A 23,800-nucleotide genomic window follows, 5' to 3' on the forward strand; every position below is an offset into this window, starting at 1 on the left:
CTTTTTCCTGTTCAGTTTGATCTATATTTCCATGGACACAGAGAAGCCATTATCTCTAGCTTCTGTGCATGTTCCTTCGTCAAGGTGACACCAACAAACTTGTCATGGAAAGTACATAGAGCATAGAGAGATATAGAAAACAGACTTATTGCTTAGTGTCACTCAACATGCTAACACCCAACAGCAAGAGGAAGTATTTAGTCTGGGGAAGCAATGAGAAGCATAAAAATCAATTAGTAGCACTTCAAGAAAATTAGAAGTCAATTTAGGAAGGGCAGAAAGACACACCCAGCCTCTGAACAACGCCTTTATTTTACTAAAGCACATCTTTCCTTGAGGTAACTTTCTATTGAAAATGTACATTTGTACAAATGTACATTCGTTCATTTGTTTTTCAATACCCAAAACCCCCAAAAAATAACTATTTTCTTTATTATTTGTCTTCAACCACAATGAAAAAACGGATAACGATGCGTTTTTTCATTTTTTGATTTTAAGTTTAAATGAATAATGGAAAAAACGGATAACGGCTATTTGCTGTTTCCGTGACTTACAGTGCGGTGCCGGACTGAACCAGGACTGAATCAGGACTAAAACATGACTAAGCCAGGACTAAACTGGTTTCAGTCCTGGTCTGATCCCGGTCTCAGTCCTGGTCTCAGTCCTGGTCTCAGTCCTGGTCTCGGTCCCAGTCTGGTTCCGGTCTGGTTCCGGTCTGGTCCTGAACCTGTTTTAATCCTGTTTTAGTCCTGGTTCAGTCCGTATGGGGAGCAAAAGTCCAGCATCACAGTTTAAGTCACGAAAACGGGAACCGGGCGTTATTCGTTTTTTCCATTATTCATTTAAACACAAAATTGAAAATTGAAAAAACGAATTGTTATCTGTTTTTTCATTTTGGTTTTGGAGACAAATAATGAAAAAAGCTGTAGTTTTTTTTTGTTTTTCTTATTTTTGGTTTTATAGTTAAAAACAAATGAACGAATGATACACAGATTTACAGCCCATACCGTACAGTCCAACCGTCAACACTTTCTACTTTGGGAGATTCCACAGCCGCTCATAATTACCGAGAAGGACTGAATCAGGGTGTGCAACTGTGTGGGATTTTTCTGTATTCACTCAGTATGAATGTATTGTTTGCTCAGCACTGCAGCATAGAGGTTTGTCTTCTTTACACACTAATGTACATCTGAAACCCTATAGGATAATGTACTGATCACATTAGAGTCTGATGTAAATATAAAATATGATGGAGAAATAGTACATAACGTGTATGGACTGAAACACAACGCCAAAGTCAATCTCTTAAAGGTGCGTATTGTAGCTTTTAGACATGCTATTGTGTTGACTGGAATGTTCTGCAGTATGGCATTAATTGATCTATTGCAGCTGATGTCATCAACATTCCCTGGGGGTGTGATGCTAATTGTAGGCACTGCTCTGTCTGCGTCTCTATTAGATTTTAATGTTTGCTTTATTTTAACATAGCTGGACTTGCAGCAGGTTAAACAAGTCCATCTCACATAACGTTACAGTCTAAGCTAGCTAGCATTAGCCAACAGTTTTTTCAGTTACTCACACTCACCATTTTTGTTGAAAATCAAACAGGACCATGAATGTATTGATCAGACTCCTGAAAATGCTTGGTTTGAATCCATTTTGTGTTTTTTTTTTTCCTTTAGTTTTCAGACAGCTTTCAGCTTTCTTTTTTGACAGTGCTTGTTAATGTGTGCACCATGGTAAATCGTAAACAATCCACCATTAGAGATACATGTAGAGTACCCCTAGCATGATGTTAGGGAAAGGTATTAATTTGTTCAATTGCTGGTGTTTTTATTACTCAAAAGCACCTCAAAAAGATGAAGAGTTAGTGTGACTGGGGAAGTTTCTTCACAGATCTCACCTGTAACTTGGCCAGGTGGTTTATCTGTTGCTTCATTTGTTATAAAACAGTATATGACAGGAATTGAGTGATAAGTGATTAAATATAAATCTAAACCAGTGTATTCTTACATCGATAGCCCCTTTATAGTGAGCACACAACAGATGTAATAAATTTTGTATATGGATAATAATATGCATAACGCAAATTAATTCAGCCGGTAGCATAGAATGGAAATCTCTGTGCGTCCCTTTTATCCCCATCATTTCAAATATAAAGAGATGAATTTAATCAAAAATATGTATTCATGAGCTTCAGGACAATGGCAGCCTCACCTTTTCATATCCCTCTCCTGACTGTATCTATAAAACATCTCCCCTGCTCCAAAATGACATCTGATAGAAGGAAATGTATTATTTTCAGGTGACAATGATTTTCCTGTTGGTGCTTTGCATAGTCACACATCCGCTCACACTCTTTCAGGCAAATGTGTTCACCTTAAACTCTACACACGTGTTAAGCCCATTATTCCAAAAGGCAACGTGTGAATCCTTTTTGATGATAAAGTGCACAACGGTCTCCCATCACATTAGTGCTGAGGAGCTGATGAAACAGTGTTAATCTGATTGCAGTGGAGCTGTTAATAATCATATTGTACTCACACAGTGATTAAATGAGAATATTGAGGTGCACATGTTATTGAAGCAGGTGACATTGAGGATATGGATTAAAATTGTTTTTCATCAAATGGGCTGTAAAGCAATGAAAATATTTCAAGACCAAGGACACATCTGATTATTAAAACTGTTACTAAAGCAAAGAATGTAGAAAGTTTGCAAGTGTTTCCACTTGACCAAAAGCATCTTGCACATTACCACCTGTATCCATACCCAGCACAAACTGCAAAACTTGATTACTCTTATTACTACATTACGTGAGAAGACACCACCATTTCACTGGTTTAGAAAACTGAATGACTATAAATATGCAAGGTTTTATGCATATTGTCTACATATGTGTACATATGAATTTAAAATTTATTGTTTATTGATGTACATTACTTGCACAAACAAAGTCAAAACAGAAAAACAGAATCACCTAAAAGAAATAACTATTTTCTGCTCTCATTTAAATAAGAATTTTGGACAACCCTACCCTGGACCCTTTCGCTAACTTCAAGAAGGAGGGAAGGAAGGGCAAACGAAGAGTGAAGGAAGAGCTAATAAAGAGCTAAGGAAGACCTAAGGAAGTGCTACACACCACTGTGCAATAACTGGACATAAAACACACTGCTGTGACACAAATACTGTCCCATTCAGTATTAACCCTGACTCTACCACATCATGCAGAGTCATCAGGCCCAGACAACCTAAAGAAAAGAGACTCTTGCGTTGTTGTATAGTGCTATATAGTGAAGTGCTAAGCTTTATGATCATAGCTTTACACAATACAGCCATCAAAGACAAAAGTTGAATGTAACCTAATGTAAAATAATGATAGTGACTGTGTTACATAAGGCCTGTGGGAGCTGACCCTGACCACATTAGACTGGCTGAGCCTTTGCACTGAGCTGCCATACATCACTGAAGTGGAACACTTGAGCATTTACCATGAAACCTTTTAGTAGATGTTTCTATTTTTGATATCATTTTTTGCACAATAAATGTAACCTTTAAGATTGCATAACACAGATATATGCCTCTCTGAACAACTTGTTAATTCCATTAGCTGTAAATGAAATCTTAATTGTGAATAAAAAATATGATTGACTTCAAGGTGAACACATTGTGTAAATATTGAACATAACATTTATCTGCTTCTATCAAGTGTGTATCAAGTGCCTCAATGGAATATCATTACAATATTTTAATATAATAAAATATGATAATGATGATGTTTTTATTTATTTATTTTTAAGTGATTGTGAAATAATAACTCAAAATAAGAAGAGCATGTGCTTCTAAATTTTGGCACAATTATGTTTAATTTATACGCAAGAATATAAACTAAGATGAATCATTCAAAAGGGTGTTTGATTTTCAAAAGGATTGCACTGATTAAATCAGAAGTGCACAGCAAGAGAAAAGGGAATGGCGGGGTTAACCTTCATGTGCCATTTCAAACTGCTTAAATAATGAGCAAGGGAAAGGTCTAATAGAAACCAGGCCATGTATGGACAGGGCAGAAAGAGTTTCACACAAGGACATGTACATATACAGAGAGGTGTTCACAGTCTTGAGTGCAGTGCCAAGCCTCAAAGGATCAGACCCTCTCTAGGTGAGGTTACCTATTCAACACTGTGAAAATGTAGCACTCAAATGTCTGTCTTCATCATTGGATAAACATGGAAACAGTTAAAACCCACAAGTAACAGAACTTAAGTTAAGTTTGTCCTAATTAACTAAGCAAACTGAGAATTGGTTGAGGGTTTGTGATTTAAATTGTCAGAAAAATGTGCTTGTTATTTCAATATCCATTATCCAATGTTGTTATAGTGATGTTTTCAAAGTACACTATCTCAACACTGGTGAAATTCTGTGTGGAGTGGACTCCCAAATGATTCTCAAATTTTCTCTGGAAACTGAAATGAGAATCTGATACCAACCCCCTGCCTGTTCTTTCTAAAAAAGCCAGATTTAGAAATCATTGACTATCCTGACACATAAGCAACAACAATATAATTTCACAATGTGTATGCAAGGTGCAAAGGAAGAAAACCTTTTGTTTTATGTACAAAGATGATGTAAACACTATTACTATTACCACTGCTCCATGGATACATCGAGTTCACCTCATTGTCAAGTTTGAGACATAATAAAAGTGAAGGAAAAGTTTATAAGAAAAATCCTTCTGAGACCAGACCCAGCGAAAGAGGAAAAACAAAAACAGATGCGGAAGTAATGAAGTCCCCTACTCAAACACAAACCTAAATGAAAAATATATTGAAAGAGAAACAGTGTAATAAGATATAACATCAGGAGCCAGGAGTCACAAAGAGAATGGGACATTGAGTTTGGGAGTAAAAAAGTTGTGAGGATTTTGAATCAAGTTGAGATTTGAGTCAGACCTAGCACAACCTGAGACCCCGACCAGACTAGTATTTCTGCATTTGTTTTTGACATTTTCTTTTGCTTTCACACATTTGGGGTTTGATCCAGAACTTTTATATTTGAGCAAAGATCTAAAGACAAACATATTCTTCAAGCAAACCAGTACAGCCAGTGTCAGTAAACTTACATTTACACAGCCAGTAAAAAACAGATAACTAGAATAATCAGATAACCCAATAAATAGATGTGATTTTGGTAGATGTTTACGTGCACAAAAGACATTAATCAGTGACATTAATCAGTGGATTTACAGAGTAACTTGCATTTGGAAGACCATTTTAAAAGACAATTTAAAAATAACTCTTTCAGTCTTTGTTAGAAAAGATTTCAAAGGTAGTCATCTGGACACTGTTTTTGAAATCAAGAGGTTTCCTAATCAAGACCTTTTCTGTCTTGAACCAGTCCTGGATGAATGAGGGCTTTGCTGCATTTGTTCGCTCCCTTTTTTACATAATTTCCCTTGTCAAAACCTGCACAGAGTTGAACAATCAGATCACATACTTACTTAAATCAGATGTAAGTGTTTCATCACATACAATAAATCCAGAAATCAGATAATGTATAGATTTTTTTGGTCAACATAGTCACTGATATAATCTCTATTTCTCCAACCTCTACTACTACCACTTAATCTGGAAACAAATTACTCCAGTCATACCTTTATGCAAATTATGTTGCTTTATCCTATACAACCACACATGCAATCATCAATAACAAAGGGGCAAACACACACTGTCAATACAAGATCATCAAGCATCAGGAAAAATCAAGTATGCAAGTTCTTTTATTGTTATTACATATATAAACCATCTGTTTGTAGATAAAGCAATGCCTGTATATATATTATATATATTTACATTTGTCTTGATGCAGCTCAGACCGGTGTCCCCCAGTAGCAATGAGCTGTTGTTGTGATAGAAGACTGTGCCCAGGGGGGACAGTTTAAAATGCCACCTATGACATATACGTGCATCACCAGCCACATAGAACTGTCAACACAACCGTGCCAAGACAATAATCATTTGGAAAGGTATGGTCTCATTCCTAGCTTTGGGTCTGCAATCAAATGTCAAAATAGCATAGAGATCATGCACCATGTTTTCAGGGCATTTTCTAAAAATTAAAATTAAGTATAACCATTTCAGATTTCATTCCATTTGAAAGTGCTGTCAATATATCTTTACATGGTATAAAAATTAAGCCACTTACCTGGTTTTGTCCAACACTGAAACTTGTCTACATATAATAGTTTTCCTTTATCATTTGTAGTCATTTGGGTATCTGAACCAAGTCCATCTCATCAGTAGAGGCTACTTTAAGTTAAACCCCGCTAGCTCACTAACCCACTGTCTCGGTGGCCATAGTGCCAGGTCAGAGGCTGGCTGGTCCTCACAATGCACAAGTGGAACTTCAGGTGGAGGCTTGGGCTGAGGACATTTTGCTGTTAAATCCAGATTGATAATGAAAGTCAATAAATAGCCCTAAATATGTATGTTTTGCACATATGCCTGTTTGAAACGGTTCTGCTATTTTCCCTCCTTTTTTAGATCACGCTGTCCCTGTCACTCTTACATCTTCAGCTCTTCTGGTCTCTCACTCAATACTTGATGTGTGAAGATGTGTATTCTCGTGCATGAGGAGACTATATGTGCTCTTTTTAAAAGTGTAGCATGACATGTACCCCCATGACCAAATGCTAATAGAGTATATGAACGTGACATGCAAATGAAGAATGATGGGAGGAGTGTATGTGATAAGTATGGCAATGAATCTGAGAAGAATTGGGGCTCAGTAGACTTCCTGACTTATCATGCAGTACAAGAAAACATGTAAGAGTGATAGATCAGTGGAGGATGAAATGAGATGGCTGGTGATTAAAATGACAAAAAAAAAAAAAAAAAAAAAAAAAAAAGAAGACACTAATAACTAATAAGATTTGTGTTGTGCTAATGCAAAACTTTTCCTCACTGTGTGAGTGAGAAATGTGGTAGCACTGCATATCAATTCATTTTTTCTGGCAGAGGTTAAGCTCCCCAATTATTTCTTTTTAATATTTCTGGTTAGCAAGTATGTGTATTTGAAACCTTCCTTGGCAAATAATGTATATTTTGAGTTCCCATTAAACATATGTATTCTTGCTCTTGACTCTGGTAGTTTCTAAACTTGAAGAATTCATTTACAAAAACAGATATGTTCTATGTTTGTTTGAAAAAGCCATGTGAGGGTTACCGTTTACTCTTTGTATAGTATTGTTTTCAAAGGCCAAATGTTTTTATTGCTATCAAAATATGAATCCATCCCTCTGTTATTAAATCCACTAGAAATTGTTTTCATTGATAATACATACAGAAGGTGGTAACAAAATGTTTTTGTTTTTTTTTCAATAATTTTTCAAAACTGAGATACCTGTTTTAGCATTTAAATTCTTCACAATAGAAAGGTTTATCTTGGTGTTGTATGATATGAATAGGCCAGAAAATCCTACTTAACACATGCAACCACTTAATAAAAGCTATGGAAAGATCACTAGGCTTTCTCAACAACTACTACTCTTTCATTTAGCTTTGCCTTACTACCATTGACCTTTGCGTCTTTCTTCATCCTTGGTCGCTCCAGCTAATTGTTACATCGTTCTTGCTCTAAAGTCGCCCATGTTGTAGAAGGCATGGCTGATTGCCGCTGGTGATAGCTAGCGCAGCATGGGGGGAAGGGGAATTGAACAAGCATTGACTGTCAGAGCTGGTTAGCCTCACAGCACTCCTGTCACTGCTGCACGCCCAATACAACCTGTTTACTACATACGCCCTTAAATGACTAGCTCCGCAGCAGGGGCCTGAGCAGCACTCACATCGGAAAAGGGTAAAAACTGAAACTAAGACTTTGTACAAATAAATTATAGAAAATTTGGTAATTGTTGATTGATTGGGGTGTGGGAGAATGTGTAGTGGACTTCACCTACCTTGCTTGTCTGAGTGTAATGTTTGAGTGGGTGCTAAAAGTGTGACATATTCATGGATTTTTTGTGTTATATGCAACATTTGAGGACTTTTGCCCATTCAATTGCTATTGATCGCTATGGCAATGGTACTAATTATTAATGGTACTGTTATTTATTAATAGTTTATGTCCCCAAATATCAACCACGCAGTTGTTGTCCAGGATTTGCCCATCTGTGCTTTCTAATGGGAAACCAAGGCTCAGTAAGTCCATGGCATTATAAGAACATAGAAGTAAGGAGTAAATCCACATTAGTGCATGTCACTCCAGCCATAACTTTGACCGGACCCTGGCTCACAGAGACAGTGGGGCAGTGAAACAAGCAGTGGCACGGGGCCCCTACAACAGCACTGCTTCTCGACCATTGCCTGTTCATCATGTAACCTCTGGGAGATAAGGTTCAGCCTCTGCTATTACACCATACATGGATCTAACTGGATGGTATCTTAGGAACCGCATCAGGTTGAAAAAATAAACATAAGATATTGACACTAACCTTGGCTGCATAAAACAGTATTAAAAGCGTCTTAAGCATAAGTGATGTAACATGAATCAAGGACACTGCGTTTCCTCCTCACATTTCTATGGCTGTTTAATGAATTAGCCCTGCCTCACAAATACAGTGATAGAGCAGTTTTGGCTTTACTGAGCACTGCACTTTGTCTTGTTAATCCTCCTCCAATGTCATCGGGCGTAGCTTTTAATTTGATTGCAGACGATTCTAAAAATGTTATGAATTTCTCCCTTGTGTCCTGTGATGACATTGGTGCATGTTAAATCTCTTGACTTGGGAAAAATTACTGCTGTTTTTATAATTGAAGGTAATGACAAAAAGAGGCTCATAATATAAATTAGCAAGTCAACAATATTCCTTTGTTTCCACTTGTATTAATGGATTCAATTTCATCTGGGAAAAGCTAAAAAGAGCAACAAATAAAGGTTGTCTCTTAATTATGGGCTGACAATTTATTAGTATGCTATCACAGGGAATGCAGTCTGTTTCAGATACAGAGGCACAACAGGCTAGTTGAGAAACAGCGGGTTAGGGAGCCCGTACCACCTGGACTAACTGTATCAAAACACTCAAGTCTAGCCCAGACTTTTCTATACTCCAGGAATATGTGATTCTCATGCTCTTGTCCTTTAGGAGTGCCACAGCAATACACGTCTTATAAGCGGATTATTTTTTCTTTTCAATATATATTTTTTCTTTGTATTTAGAAGTGTATTTTCAGAAGTGAAATACATGGAAGATTTGTAGCTGGATTGAATTTATCTTATGTTAACCACCTTAAATATAAACCTACAGGATTACCATCAAAGAGATTCAGAAATTTTAGCAAATGTTGTGCTTTGGTATCATTCCAGACCAAATAAGAAAAAAAATCTTTTGATCTCTCCTCTTTCCTCCTCTCACCCAAACTCTTTATATGAGCCATCACATACTCCTGGAAACCATTCCCACCTGAAATCTCATCACCTCATCTTTTATCTCCCCCTCTGAAATTTTTCATTTTGAACTTAAAGGTGGGAACAGTGTTATAGTGAAAGTGCTGGGGTCTCAGAAGTGGAAGGAGTATTTTGCTTAGTTTTTTGGTTCCTCCCTTGCCCACTTACACTGCACATCTACACGGATGGACTTGATGGCAGCCACCCCCACCCCGTTGTCAGCCTTGCAGTAGTAGCGGCCGCCTTGCACCCTCTGGATGCCTTCGATCCGCAGCGTCTCGTTGTAAATGGACGTCTCCTGGAACTTGTCTGAAGCACTGCCCGCCGTCTTTGTCCATCGAACCTACAACGAGAGGATTTGCAATGTAAGAGATAACGAATGAAGAGCTAAGATTAACGAACAAAATAAAGAAATAAAAAAGTCCAGGATCATGTAGAGCAGGTTATTCCGAATATTTTAAGACCAAAATGACGATGCTCACAGCAGCAGTTACAGAGAGGTGCGACAATATTCCAGCATAAGTCAATGGGAGCCAGGGTCAGTAGGAGCCAGAAGAACCTGCATGCGAACTTTCTATTTGGAGTGTGGCAGCTAGGTCATTAGCTACTGTATGTCCATTTAAATATACAGTCTATGTTTGGAACTTCAGTATACTGTTACTCAAGTAGCAGTATAATTTGATCCTATAGCCACAAAGCCAGAATATTTTTTTTTACAAGTTCTAAGTATGTTCACATAACATCATAATATTCTAGCATCTCTATACTGAGCTGGAGGGCAGATCAAAATTCTATGCAGGAATTTGACTGTAAACTGTCAGCTTGCAAATGTTTTGTCCTGTTTTTGTTTGTTTGTTTGTTTGTTTGTTTTTTTGTTTTAACATCTCTGTCATTACTGGGCCAATTCAGGCAAACACACATGTCTTCTCTGTCAGCACACGTAAACTTCAAAAAGTTATTATTAGCCATTAAGCCATTATTCAACCCCAAAGACATCACAGTTGTTAGATGAAAGAACTCTAAGCCATAAGAATTATATGCCAAGTTGTTTGGAGCCAATCCCAAGCACATAAACACATCTTATTTGAAAATTGAGATATTTATATCAGGGAGGACATCTTGTATTCTTTATGAATGTCGAAAGAATATGCAAATAAATAGACACTAAGGTTTTGCTGTGCTGACCCCAAAAAGGAGGTTGAACAAAAAGGTAAAAGCACTCAACATAATTAGTCTTTCTGATTGAAAAAAAAGTGCACTTTCCCATCATTAAATTAAAACTACATCAATTAATTAAAAGGGGTTTTAAAAGTACCTTTTACCTTTTGAGGGTCACCACCCATGTGAACTACCATGTTGTGTCCTTGGGTTATCATAGTTCTATTTTTGCAAATTAATTAAAACAAAGTATAAATGCAAAGTCCTCTCAAGAGCCTTAGTTGCAGACTACTTGTAAAAGAAAAAAAAAATGAAGCACTTTCTTATAAATTAATCTAGAGGATTCTTTGCAAACGTGCTGTAACCTTGAGCAACAAGAGGTTTATTCCCATGGTAATTCTATGAAAGCCTGTCAAAACTACTTTTAATTTAATTCGTATGTTCTCTCAAGTATGCATTAAAACACAGAAGTGATTTCCCCACAAAGCAAAGCACCAAATTACATCATGTATTAAGCTAAATTGTGAAATGCATTGCCAGAGTTAACAGCCAAAGAGAGCTGCAGCCCTCCATGTCCACATTACGCTGCAAATTAAGAGATCCGGTGATAACAAGGCAGTCTGTCAGGCCAGACAAGAAAAGCGTCACTTCACAGGTCATTAAATTGTCAGGTCAAAATTACAAATGTGGTTATTTCTCCTTTTCATCCTGCAGATAAAATCTTTGCATGGACGAGTTCAAGTTAATGACACTATAGCGAATCACATGCACACCATTAATAGGACTTTTGACAAACTCTATACAGCTTCTCCACACTTCAATTATCTAATCACGAGGAGGCACACACTTCTGTGGTTTGGCCGAGAACACAAACACGCACTTGAAACGCTCATCTGGATGTCATTGGGGCTCTTGTTGTGCACTTGTGTGGCCTTGGTGATGAGTGTATGTGTGTATAATGTCCATTAATCCCTATTAACCCTTATGTCTGTTATCAAGTCAGATCCCGCAGAGGAGGTCAGCATGCATAATGAGCCAAAGTCACAGATATGGCATATATGCAAATGTTTGTTGTGCGTTTACGATTCACTCTGGTATAATGTTGGTGAGGTTATCATGCTGCGGATTCACTAAGTGTGTGTTTGTTAGAAAGCAGGTATGGATTAGCGGATTAGCCTGTGTAAATGTTCCATGTCTGTTTATTCAGCTTGTGTTTGTGGGAGGGATTTGGGCAAGGCACGATGCCATTGATCAAACCAAGCAAAGGTGAGCAATGAACCACATCACTGTCTTTCCATGCTTTAGTGACTTGAGAGCTTATGTATGTGGGTTGTGTTTCAGTGTTTCATCCTCTTTTACAAGAATTACAATGCAAGTGAAAATCTTACAAATAAACGGTAATAAACTGTATTGGTTCACAATGATCACCTCTTCACCTCAAAAGCTGCTTTTAAAACATTTTGTTCTGCCAGTGGTTTCCCAATTTTGAGTTTGTATGATTACCAAGAACATAGACTGAAAAAGCTTTGTCCTTGAATTGAAAGGATGCTCCAATAGTTTGTGTACACAATAGGAAGGAGGCTAATAGGAAAAAAAAAAAAAAAAAAAAAAACTCGGTGCAGTGTCCGTATTATTTACTTGAAACACAGAAGTCACTAACACTGATCCATGAAATAATTAGCCATGTCTTAAAGAATATAATTGAAAAAATAGACATAAAAGCATAAATTTTAAGCACACTTAAAATCAGATGGTGTATGGACAGAATTCCCACAGAGTAGCATAAAACAGAAGTACATCGTTGTCAAGGACAACACTGGTTCTAGCAACACAGTAAAGACCCTTCCTGGTCTGCCTCATTGTGGCCATCACTAATAACACACATCAGGTCACCAGGCAGTTTTGTCAGGTTGACTGGTAGTCCATTATTTACAAGATTAGCAAAATGTATTTCTACATATGCTGTAGCTACAACAACAACAGATGAGCATCCATTGAACAAGCTTCTTGAAACACACAAGTCTTGGATTACAGGATAACAGAGCAGGTAATCTTGAAAAGACTGACGCACTTAAATTGTCTCCAGGAAGTGTATAAAACAGTTGTCTGTAAAAGCATGATTGCCATGAAAAGTGAATAAGAGTAAAGAGAAGCGGCACACAATGTTGGCACAGCCTGCTCGGAGTACTGTAGCTATAAGAATAGAGACAAAGGGAATATGCTGGTTTGAGGAAATGTGGGTGAAGGGCACTGCACTAGGTAAAAATAATCTTATATGTATGAGGCGAAAATATACAGATTTATGTTTTGAAGGGAAGAATAAGAGGGAATGATATATGCGCTATTGCTGGCAGAAGTGTGACGGGATAGAGGGAACAGAGCAGTGAGCTGGAGGTGCCTCGCTGAGGAGAAGTCGAATACACAGAAGAGGATATTGCCTCTAAAGGTGAATATTGTGACACCAGGGGCTAGAAGCATCACCTGTTTCACTTGCTCATGACCCCTGTGCTCTCTCAATAGATGCACTTCACTTTTTATCCACTTGAATAGCTCTGTATACTTCCCAGTTTGAATTCTATGAGCCATTTTCTGCCCACTGCCATCTTTATTTTATTAGACAGAGCAGAAAATCTAAACTGTTGACATCAAAATGAGACATGCATGCGTTTGTTGAGTCAGTGTTGGTAATAACAGGGCTTACATTTGGTTAGAAGTGGAATATGAAAGGAAAATGTTGGGGCCTCCCCTGGGACGCAGTGTGACATAAAGCGTAGCGGGTTTTGCTCAGTGAGAGAACGCTCAGAGCTGGTCTAGTTTCAACACAAAAGGAGGGGGAATGTGGAACAGGCATGCCAGGAAAGTTATTATGGAGGTTGAAACTGGAGAGTTGGAAAATGCTTTCATTACGTGGTTGTGAAGGAGTGCACTTGTGTCTATTAGTGGCCGTGTGCTGAATCTGTATTACTGGGAATTACGTTCACATTACAGTAGGTCCAAAGGCCTTTCAGGTAAACAAAGAGAGAAGTATAATTGATATAAAGAAAATGTAAAAGTTCAAGATGAACTGTGTAATGGAAAGCACGCTTATCTCCAATACTGATGTTATTGCTATGGCCTGAATGTTCCACAAAAAGCCAATAAATGCAACTATTTATTTAATTACAAGTTTATATTGGTCAAAAATACCTTGAATAATATGAGTCTGGGGCCCCACATGCTTTTCTCAATGGAGATAGATAAGTTTAATATTAGTCTGTGGAACATTATTGACAAGACAATAGCACCTCCTTGGATACAAGCAGGTGGCATATCCTTTATCTGAAAAGTTACACAGTAGCACACTTACAATGTGATTGAATTGAAATTACTTTCTGGTCAATGTTACTATTACTACTGTATTTTTATTATTTATTTATTTTTTATTTGATTTTATATATATATATATATATATATATATATATATATATATATATATATATATATATATATATATATATATATATATATATATATGTCTCAGACAGTGGGGTCCAGAGGAAGAGGTGCTGGAGGGACCATCATGGCAGGACAAACCCCTACATGGGGCGTACCACCGGAGCATAACTGAAGTGGCTGATATCAAGAAATCCTACCAATGGCTTGAGAGGGCTGGTCTGAAGGACAGCACAGAGGCACTGATCCTGGCTGCTCAGGAGCAGGCCCTGGGCACTCGAGCAATAGAGGCCCAGATCTACCACACCAGACAAGACCCACGGTGTAGACTGTGCAAAGAGGCTCCTGAGACAGTCCAGCACATAACTGCAGGGTGTAAGATGCTGGCAGGGAAAGCATACATGGAGCGACATAACCAAGTTGGCGGGCATAGTGTACAGAAACATCTGTGCAGAGTACGGGCTGGAAACCCCAGGATCAAGGTGGGAAACACCTCCAAAGGTTGTGGAGAATGACCGAGCCAAGATCCTGTGGGACTTCCAGATACAGACTGACAGAATGGTGATGGCGAACCAACCAGACATAGTGGTGGTGGATAAGAAACAGAGCAGAGCCGTGGTGGTTGACATCGCAATACCAAGCGATGGTAATATCAGGAAAAAGGAACACGAGAAGCTAGAGAAATACCAGGGGCTCAAGGAAGAGCTGGAGAGAGCCTGGAAAGTAAAGGCATCAGTGGTGCCTGTGGTGATCGGACACTCGGGGCTGTAACCCCCAAACTGGAAGAGTGGCTACAACAGATACCGGGAAAAACAACGGACATCTCAGTCCAGAAAAGTGCAGTACTGGGAACAGCAAAGATACTGCGCAGAACTCTCAAGCTCCCAGGCCTCTGGTAGAGGACCCGAGCTGAATGAGGGTGAGAGAGACCTACCACCGTGGAAGGTGAGAAACACATTTTTTTTTTTTTTTATATAATTATTATTTATTTATTTTTTTTCAGTGTCTGTTAAGGGTGGGTGTGGCGAGTGAAAGGGGGGTTTTGGAATGGGGAGGAGGGGGGTTAAATGTGGCATTTGTATATTTATACATCCTGTGAAATTATTGTATGGCCTTAAGACCACAACTAAGGAAAAAAACAAAACAAAAACAAACCAAAATAAAATAAAATACATGAAAAAAAAATGAATTGAAATGAGGTGATTTGCTCATTTTTAATTCTCATATTAGGCTTGAAATAGAGTATAGTTTTTAACACAATATTTGTTCCTAGACATACAGTAAAATGGTGTCATTTCTGAGGTAGTCCAAGAAAAAGCTGTGATAAACCTGTATTTTGTTTTCTCATAACATCCTCTCCCTCTGTAAACTGCAGACTAGTAACACCTGTTTGAGAGATGTCGAACCAGCACAGAGTGGCCCTTGTCAAAGTCAGTCTTTCCCCTCCATGTTTAAAACAGGCTCACTTACTTACTGCATGATGTATTCCACCCACAGCCAAGTGCCATAGCATAATATAATCAATGTTATTCATCTCACCTTCACTTGTCATAATATTACAAAAAGTGAAATGGTGGTGGCTACAACACTGTCACATCTGTATCCGTTCTTTTAAAATGCAGCCATTTACCTTCATTATGCATTAGTCAAAACAGTAATTTATTAGCACATCTTTACATTTCATTTAACACTGAAAACTTTTTGTTCATTTAATGGTGTGAAAAGTCAAAAAAGTATATTATTTGGAAAGAAGTTGTATTAAAGCAAAAAGCACTCACTCAACTATTTCATATTTTCATCATTTTTTTTTATCAAAGATAATCATCTTCAGAATAATAATTTTAAAAAGTAATGGATAAAAAAATGATTTAAAAAAATGATAAGGTATTTCTAGTCTGATTGTACTTAAAGCAGATAAAGAAGACATTTAATATATTTCTCTAGTTCCTCGCTCTCACAAACCCATAAAGACCCCAAACAGAAGCAGGATGGACCACCATATTACAGCCAGTCCGCTCTCTAGGTTAGTCCCAAAGTGCTGCTTTTACAATATACTGTATAAGGAGGGGAATAATTACATTTACCTTTATATTAAGGAGATGCCTAAATGCCCATTGTAGTGTACTGTTAATTTGTACTGTTGTTTGTTAGACACATTAACATTTGTAGAAAGCTCATGAATACAGTACATCTTAAGTGTTAATAAGACAATGCCAAGAGTTGTGTGTGTGTTCCTTGTTTGGATGTTATAAACTATCTAAAAATGTTAGTATGCTACCATCTTTTGAATGCTTAAACACATAACAAATGCCTAGTAATGTCTTATAAATTCTGTACAAACAACTGCTCAAGAAAGGAAACAATACAGCGTTAATAGCAACTGGTGAGATGATTTCTGTGAAAGTGAAAAATGCTTTTGCCATGTGTTACTGCCCTGTGTTCTCATGCTCCTCTGTGTGCATGTGTCCTGGGCTGGACATCTCCCTCCCTCTCTCCCCCTCTCAGTGTTGCCTCTCCACGACCTGTCTGTGAGCCTGAGAGCGACACATCACAACAGGACGGAGCAGACATGGTCCAGTGGCTGCCGGAGCCCTCTGCCCTGCTGTCCAAACTGCACACTGTCAGCTCCGCACAACACAGCGCTAGGGACTGTGTGGGGTTAGCATTTAGCCCAGGAAGAAAGAAGCAGAGGTTGTTTGCATCTTCTATATTGTTAGTATATCACTAATATTCAAGAGGACAACTGTAAAAAAAAAAATATATATACATATATATATATATATATATATATATATATATGGTATTAGTTAGTTAATTAGCTAGTATTAAGTCATTATTACTCTTTTATAACTTTTTTTATTATTACTTTATTATTTATTATATTAAAAAATTTGTCCACAAGATAAAATGGCTAATACTGCTTATGCATAATTGTGGTTCACTGCATAAGAAAATAAAAGTGACATCAAAATTGCTTTGTCCTTGTTTAGTCACTGAAACATTTTAGTTTTTAGTTAATTGTCATTTATTTTGCCAGGAAAGCAGTGATACATTTATATCAATGAGAAGATATACAATAAAAGTTTCAGTCTGATAAATGGTCACACTTTTCCATGTTCAAGGCACTCAAATCGAGGAATCACTCACCCATTCACACACACATTCATACACCAGTGTACGCTGACACTGAAGGTGAGATGGGTTAAGTGTCTTGCCCAAGGACATGACAGCATTCATCTGTGAGAGTTGGAATCTCACCACCAACCTGTGGGTCAGTGGATCTGCCTGTTCTAACAATGATGTTTTTGTCGAGAGCAGGATTGGAACAGCCAGGCTTCGGATCAGTGGAGGAACTCTCTACGAACAGAGCTACTTTCACAACACAATTAAAAGTTTGCATATTAATTTAGCATGACATTAATCCAGATTTCTCCTCTCCATCCATCTGTTTTTGCTTCTGCAGTACAATGTGTTCTTGTGACGTGTTGTGGTTGCCTATAGTTAAACAGGCATGTGTCCTTGTCTTTGTTTCCTTCAGGGATGTCTTTTGTATTTCCTGAGATCTCTGAATACTCTGAGACATGCCTTCTCCAATCCTTCTCCCTTGATGTGAAGTCGGCATTATACAGTGCTTTATCCATCCAAATGGCTCACTTACCATCAATAGGCTTAAGATGGTAATCCTGTTATCAGCGAATAGTACTTGGCACCCACACAGTCAGCTCTCAGTCATGCACACAACACAGACGTACCCAAGATGCAACACATACAGAAAAATCGTCAACAAAAACTCTACTTTTCTGCACAAACAAAATATGACTGATTAGATGAGGAGCGGATGACATACCGTACAGTGCATATTGCTCGGAAATAGCCTTGTAATTATCTGTCAGTGTGAGAACAGATGGGACTATCAATTATGCAGCAGAAAGAAGACAAAAAGTAGGCACACATGTAAAAGCATTTCAATCATTAACACAGGGCTGCTGCTGTGTACAGTGGGTCAGACAGGTTCAAGCACACTGGAGTGAAAGGAATAGGTCATGAACACTTCTACTGAGAAGTAATCCAAATTTCAGTGGACACCAGAAAATAGTTGACATTTACAAACTATTATTCGTTGCTCATGTTGAAAGAATTCATTTGAATATGTGGTCAGAAAAGAACAGTTCTTGAATAAAAATGCTCAAGTTCTGGATGGCCATCATAAGATCTACATGCGTTTTACACTACATGGAAAAACTGCTCAAGCTGAATAGAGGCTATGTTTACGTGAGAGTTATCAGATTATTGAAAAGTCTAAACAGCTAAAATAATGTGGTAAAAACAAAACTGAGAGAAGAATGTTAAAGACTGATATTTACAAGCACAATAGTTACTTCAAAAATCAATTGATTATCTGGCACAGATGGTTTTGATTATGAGATTTATGTTGTGCGTATACACACCACACTCCAAAAATCCTGAAAATGACCATGGAAATGTACCCAATGTGAGGTCCCTACATACTATGATGAACATAACTGGATATCAAATTACTTGTCAAACACAGGGCTCCTTTCTGCTCAAAGGAAGGCTGTCGTTAACATTGGCAAGAATTTACAATCCTACAATTTCTGTATTAATTTAAAATGTAATTATTTTCAGCCTACGCAGAGCAGTCTTAGATGATTTGAATTTCCCCTGTATTGTAGCGCAGATGAAGCAGCGTTGTCACTGACCTGTTTTCCTTTCTGAAGAGGAGTGTGCAGCCTCTTGCAGCCGTCAGAACAGAGATCACACAGTGAAAGTTCAATAAAACTGACTCATTGATATTGAAGCCGCTATCCCTCTCCCTAACCTTGTCATACAATATGAATGCCTTTATCGCTCCTTCTGTCTGTGTAATATAAGAGCCCTGATAGAGTTACAGGACCCAGTCATCAGCCCTATAATAATCATATCACTGTGATGATGTAGAAATTCAATGTGTACGTAAGTGTTAATTGTTATGTCCTGACCAAATGGCCCTCCTTCATGTCATGAATTATTGAAATATATATAAGAGAGTTTTCTATTAGAAAAAGTTTTTTAATATATTTTTAATATACTATATTTGCAAGACTACATCGGTTTAATTATCTGTTAACACTGGCAGAACCTACCTACACAATCCACAAAAAGTACATGTGTTAATAGAGAGTGGCTAATGAGAAGGTCCTAAAAGTGAGGAGTGTGAGAAATCTGAGCTGCCACTTCCTGGACACAGGAGATCTGCTGATTGTCATGGAGAAGAGAGGAAAGCCAACAGAATCTTAAAGCTTAACTGTAAAGGTAAGGTAGAGTGTGCTGTATTTGTTTTATATATTATTCATATTCATACACCTTCAACTGTGTATTATTGTTTTATTAATTTCTTCAAACATACAACCTTATTTTTAGACCTATCTCACTGTATGTGTTACCACGGCAGCAGACACTCCAGAGACACTCCACACAGTCAAGTATATTGTCCAGTACCATCTTTAATATAGTGTTTCAGTTTCGTTTTTGCTATATATGTTCTCATTAGATTTTGTTTTTGTGCTGTTTTCCCCTCGGTGTCTCTCAAGTGTTCAAGGACAGAATAGAGCGGGAGGGGAGGCACATTCTCTGATAGATCTCTCAAGTATTTCGTCTAGTGCTTCACGTTGGGTTGAACTGAAGTGAGACAAAAGTCGGCCGTCTGTTCTGTTTAAGTGTCAGACAAGTGATTGCTCTGAAAAGGTTGGAATTAAGTGGAAACCTTAAACACCTTTTAAAGAAATAGTCTCTCCCTCAAGCCACTTTTGCACTTGGATATTAAGTTCTGTGTCTCTTAGAAAATCATTACAAAACCTTAATCACTGTATACATTTTTCTTAGATGTAACTAGGGCTGGGCGATCTGGGAAAAGAAAGAATCATTTATTTTCTCATATTGATCGATCTCGATTTTTGATTCAATCTTCTTCTGTCTTATTGAAAACAAAAATAATGTACCCTGTTCACACAAAATAATATTAAGCGGTGAATAATAATAATACAGCAAACATATTTACCCTATTCCACCCTGCCCACTTTTGCCTCTAAATGCTATTAAACCATGCTCTCTTTGTGGTGGCACTTCTGATTAAGCAGGAATCCCACTCATTTACATCGAGAATTTGAGAAACAAATTGCTGTTAAAATGTGATTTAAAGTAGGGTGATTTATGTAAAATGTTCATGTGCATCAACATATCAATAATGCATTTATAACAACATTAAAAAAAGGCTTAAAGCACACAGTAATTCATTTTGCGTGATATAGGACCACGAGTAGTCTGCTGTTAGTCTCTCCATTCTTGCTCTTAGCTTGAACTCTTTTTCTATGGATGACTGTGGTTCTGAAGTATTGGTGCTATCTCTATTAGATCTTAAGGAGCAAGGTCAAATCTCCTGACTCAAATGCATATAGCAGCTGTTGGACGTGCTTCTCACATACCTCCATCAACATATGTCCCCGTCTCCTTTATCATGTCCTCTTTAGCTATTTTTATCCTACCTGCTGTGCTGCATTCATTCCTCTGCCAACTTTGATTATCTGCAGGAAAACTCTTCGGAGGAATGACAAACCGTTTACCTTAGAGATGGACTTCTGCATGCTTCGTACACTTACGCCCATATTACAGGTGCAGAGGTCAAAACTCTGACCTTGTTTGCATCCAAGTCACTGCCACCCGATCAGCCTCGCTTTCAGCCAGGCTATCGATCGATCCACTCTCCCCTCAAGGACGGAAATCCAAAACCATATTCCAGACCGCAGCTCTCATCTCCCCTCACCGCTGCGCCTCCTCCCCCTGTGCTCCACTCTTTACTTTTCCCTTGTATGGCCCTCTCCAATGGAATTCATCACGCACAAACTGGTCTCAAGGTTGCAATGACCAGCAGAGTCATGAATAAATAATGAGGAGGTAGGAATCACTTTCAGAAAAACCATTTACTCCCCTATTGTGTTCTTGGAGTGTGTGAGGCTGTGTGTGTGTGTGTGTTTGGAACAAGGGAGAGCTTTGTTAACTAAAAGCCCACAGTGTCTGGAGTTAACTTGAAAGATCCTACAAGCTCCTTCTAAGTCACCTCTAACACTTTCTACCTTTCGTGTAGCGCTTGTCAAGATTCGCTTTGTTAATGCTTTTTGTGAGTGTATTGGGTATTTTTGTCGACTACAAACTCCCAAAGCAGACACAAGAAAACTCACACTTCACACACAGTGGATATATGCCACTGTAACTCAGGATGCATTCACACTTGTGTTCACACAGCATTTATTGGGACTGAACCTGGACTAGACTAGGACTAAATTAGAACAGGTCCAAAGTAATACATCATCACTGAACTGGGTTAAAAACCAGGACCAAATCTCACTCCCACAAAACTACTTACATGACCCGTGTTATTAGTGATGCTGTGTACAGATGCAGCAATTGTACTATCAGTTAGTGTAGTTCAGGTAGAAACTGAGGAATTTGTTATTTTGTGCAAGTTCCTTTCCATTATGTAAATCTGACATGACATTCAATGCTATCCAGTACTATTGCACTACTATTTTTATTTATTTCCAATTTCAAAATCAGACAACACTGGATCAGTTATTTGTGAATTGTTTATTGCAGTTCAAGCTTGAAAGAAAAACTTGAACACTTGCGATGTAGTGCACCTTTGTTGAGAACTTAGTTAAATATGGCCAAGGTATATCATATAATATATGAAATATTTAGTAGAAAGAAAATATATTATCCCTATAGATGAGTCAGTGTCAGAGCTTCCTCCAATCCAATCACAGTGACCAAAGGTAAACAATCAGTCTTTATAAAGAATCGGACCAATCCTCACTCAGACACATTTTGGCTAAAGCTGTTATTTATGTGTCTGGCTTCCCAGGGATAAATTGGTTTGGGAGGCACACATTAAACTTTTGAAACATTACATTAAAAAGTCACATACACTAGAAATGTCTTTGATGCCAATCTAGAATACAAAAAATCACTGCCATTCACAACTCATCCATTGTATTCCTATGATCTTATATAGACCCAATGTAGGACAACTCACTTCTGATGCAAACTAGACACAGATTAAAATGTGTGTTAACGTCGTTCATAGAGAATGAGACTGTGAATTTTTTAAGACTCTGTGTGTTAATCAATATCTGTAATAAAACATCTACACATAGGAGCTTGTATTGTGTGTGTGATGGGTAGATTGAGTGTTACGAGGACACTGGTGCCAAACTGGAGTACATGTATAAATAATAAGGCAGCAGCAGAAGACTAAACCTCCAGAGTGCATGCCAACACCTCCAGGCCAATAGAAAGTTCTCTGACAGGGAGGAAAATAAGACAAAGTTAAGTTTGTCTCCTAACTGAATATATTAGAAGGCTCAAATGAGCACAATGTTTCAAACTTTGTTAAACTGGCACAATTCCATCAAAATTTCATCAAAAATCTGCAATGAAGTAGTTAATGTAATCACAACGCAATGCAATGAAACTGGTTCTTTCTCTTTAAGTTCCTCTGCCAAAGTGGACTACCAAAGTGTATACTCTATTTTTAGACTGGGTTAGACTACGCTGACAAACCAGACTCACTTTTTCATTTTAAGCCACACATGTCTGACAATATATGCCATACATATATGACATATATTTCATATATGTATGAAATCTCAACATTTATTATTTCAAACATATATTACAGACATCTTATCACTCCTGGCATTACCATGTTGTAGGGAGGGGAAAGATCCCACACCCGTTTAGGTGTTTTCAATGCTGCTAGACTCAAATTTGCCCTTGTGAAAAGCCTGAATGACGGAAAGGAGGTATATGTGCCGAAGTGGAGGGTGAGATGTGGGCACTCAGATCAGGTTATCAATACTGCTATGAAGCACAGTGGAAACTCAGTCCTCCCAATGAGACCAGAGCACTCCACTGCAGCCAGCCTCAGCCCCACAGACTCACACAGAGGTCACAGCTCACTCTTCTCTCACTCTTACTATAGGTTTGGAGTATAATAAATCATCAAATGGGAGGATCCTATAGGAAAATGTACTAATTTGACACCTTGGTTTCAGGTGTATGATATAATTGCGTAGGATAGTGGATGGCATTCTTGGAACCCATTAAACCAGCTTTCACTGTTGTAAAACCTGTTATTGCTAACATCACTTTGGCCATTAGCTAAATATCTTATTTCAAAATACCATAAATGTATGGATTGTGCTGTTTTTTATTTGTTTTGTTTCACTTAATATGTAGTATATAATATTTTATACATGTTTTCCATGTTAACCTCTCTACAAGGTCCATCTGTTCTCATACTGGTAATGACAGCTCACTGGGATAAATCAGGAATGTGGCGTGAAACCAAAAGTTCAGTGATCAAACTAAAATAACAGAACATTTGGTAAGTTTACTGCGCCAAATGAAAATACACATACAGTAGGTAAGTAATGCATAAATAATGTGTTAATGGTATTTACTTGAAGCCATATTTTGATGTCATGTTACATCTATAGAACAGCGACTCAAGAGGAGCATCAGAAGGAGCGCGTTTGGCCTGAGGCACTTTAAGCCATTTATGAACATTTGTTTTACATTCTCCACTAATGTATTGTGATATTGTTATTATAGTTTAAAATATATACTGCCACTGAACAAGCAAGCATTGAACATCCTTGTTATTCTGGACAAAAACAGCGAGTTTGTCTTTAACACTGCAAACAAATAAATGAAC

General features: G+C 37.8%; 1 protein-coding gene across 1 annotated transcript in view; it reads right to left on the minus strand.

The window, feature by feature from the left end:
* Nucleotides 1-23,800, minus strand: part of LOC110175377 (MAM domain-containing glycosylphosphatidylinositol anchor protein 1) — a 137,402-nt gene that overhangs the window by 69,011 nt on the left and 44,591 nt on the right. The window contains exon 4 of the mRNA XM_055154973.1: nt 9,607-9,781. Coding sequence (XP_055010948.1) covers nt 9,607-9,781 — 175 coding nt within the window. The remainder of the gene's footprint in view (nt 1-9,606; nt 9,782-23,800) is intronic.

This window comes from Boleophthalmus pectinirostris, unplaced genomic scaffold (genome assembly GCF_026225935.1).
Source record: "Boleophthalmus pectinirostris isolate CB_2022bp ecotype Guang Dong unplaced genomic scaffold, ASM2622593v1 HiC_scaffold_19, whole genome shotgun sequence".
Lineage (NCBI taxonomy): Eukaryota > Metazoa > Chordata > Actinopteri > Gobiiformes > Gobiidae > Boleophthalmus > Boleophthalmus pectinirostris.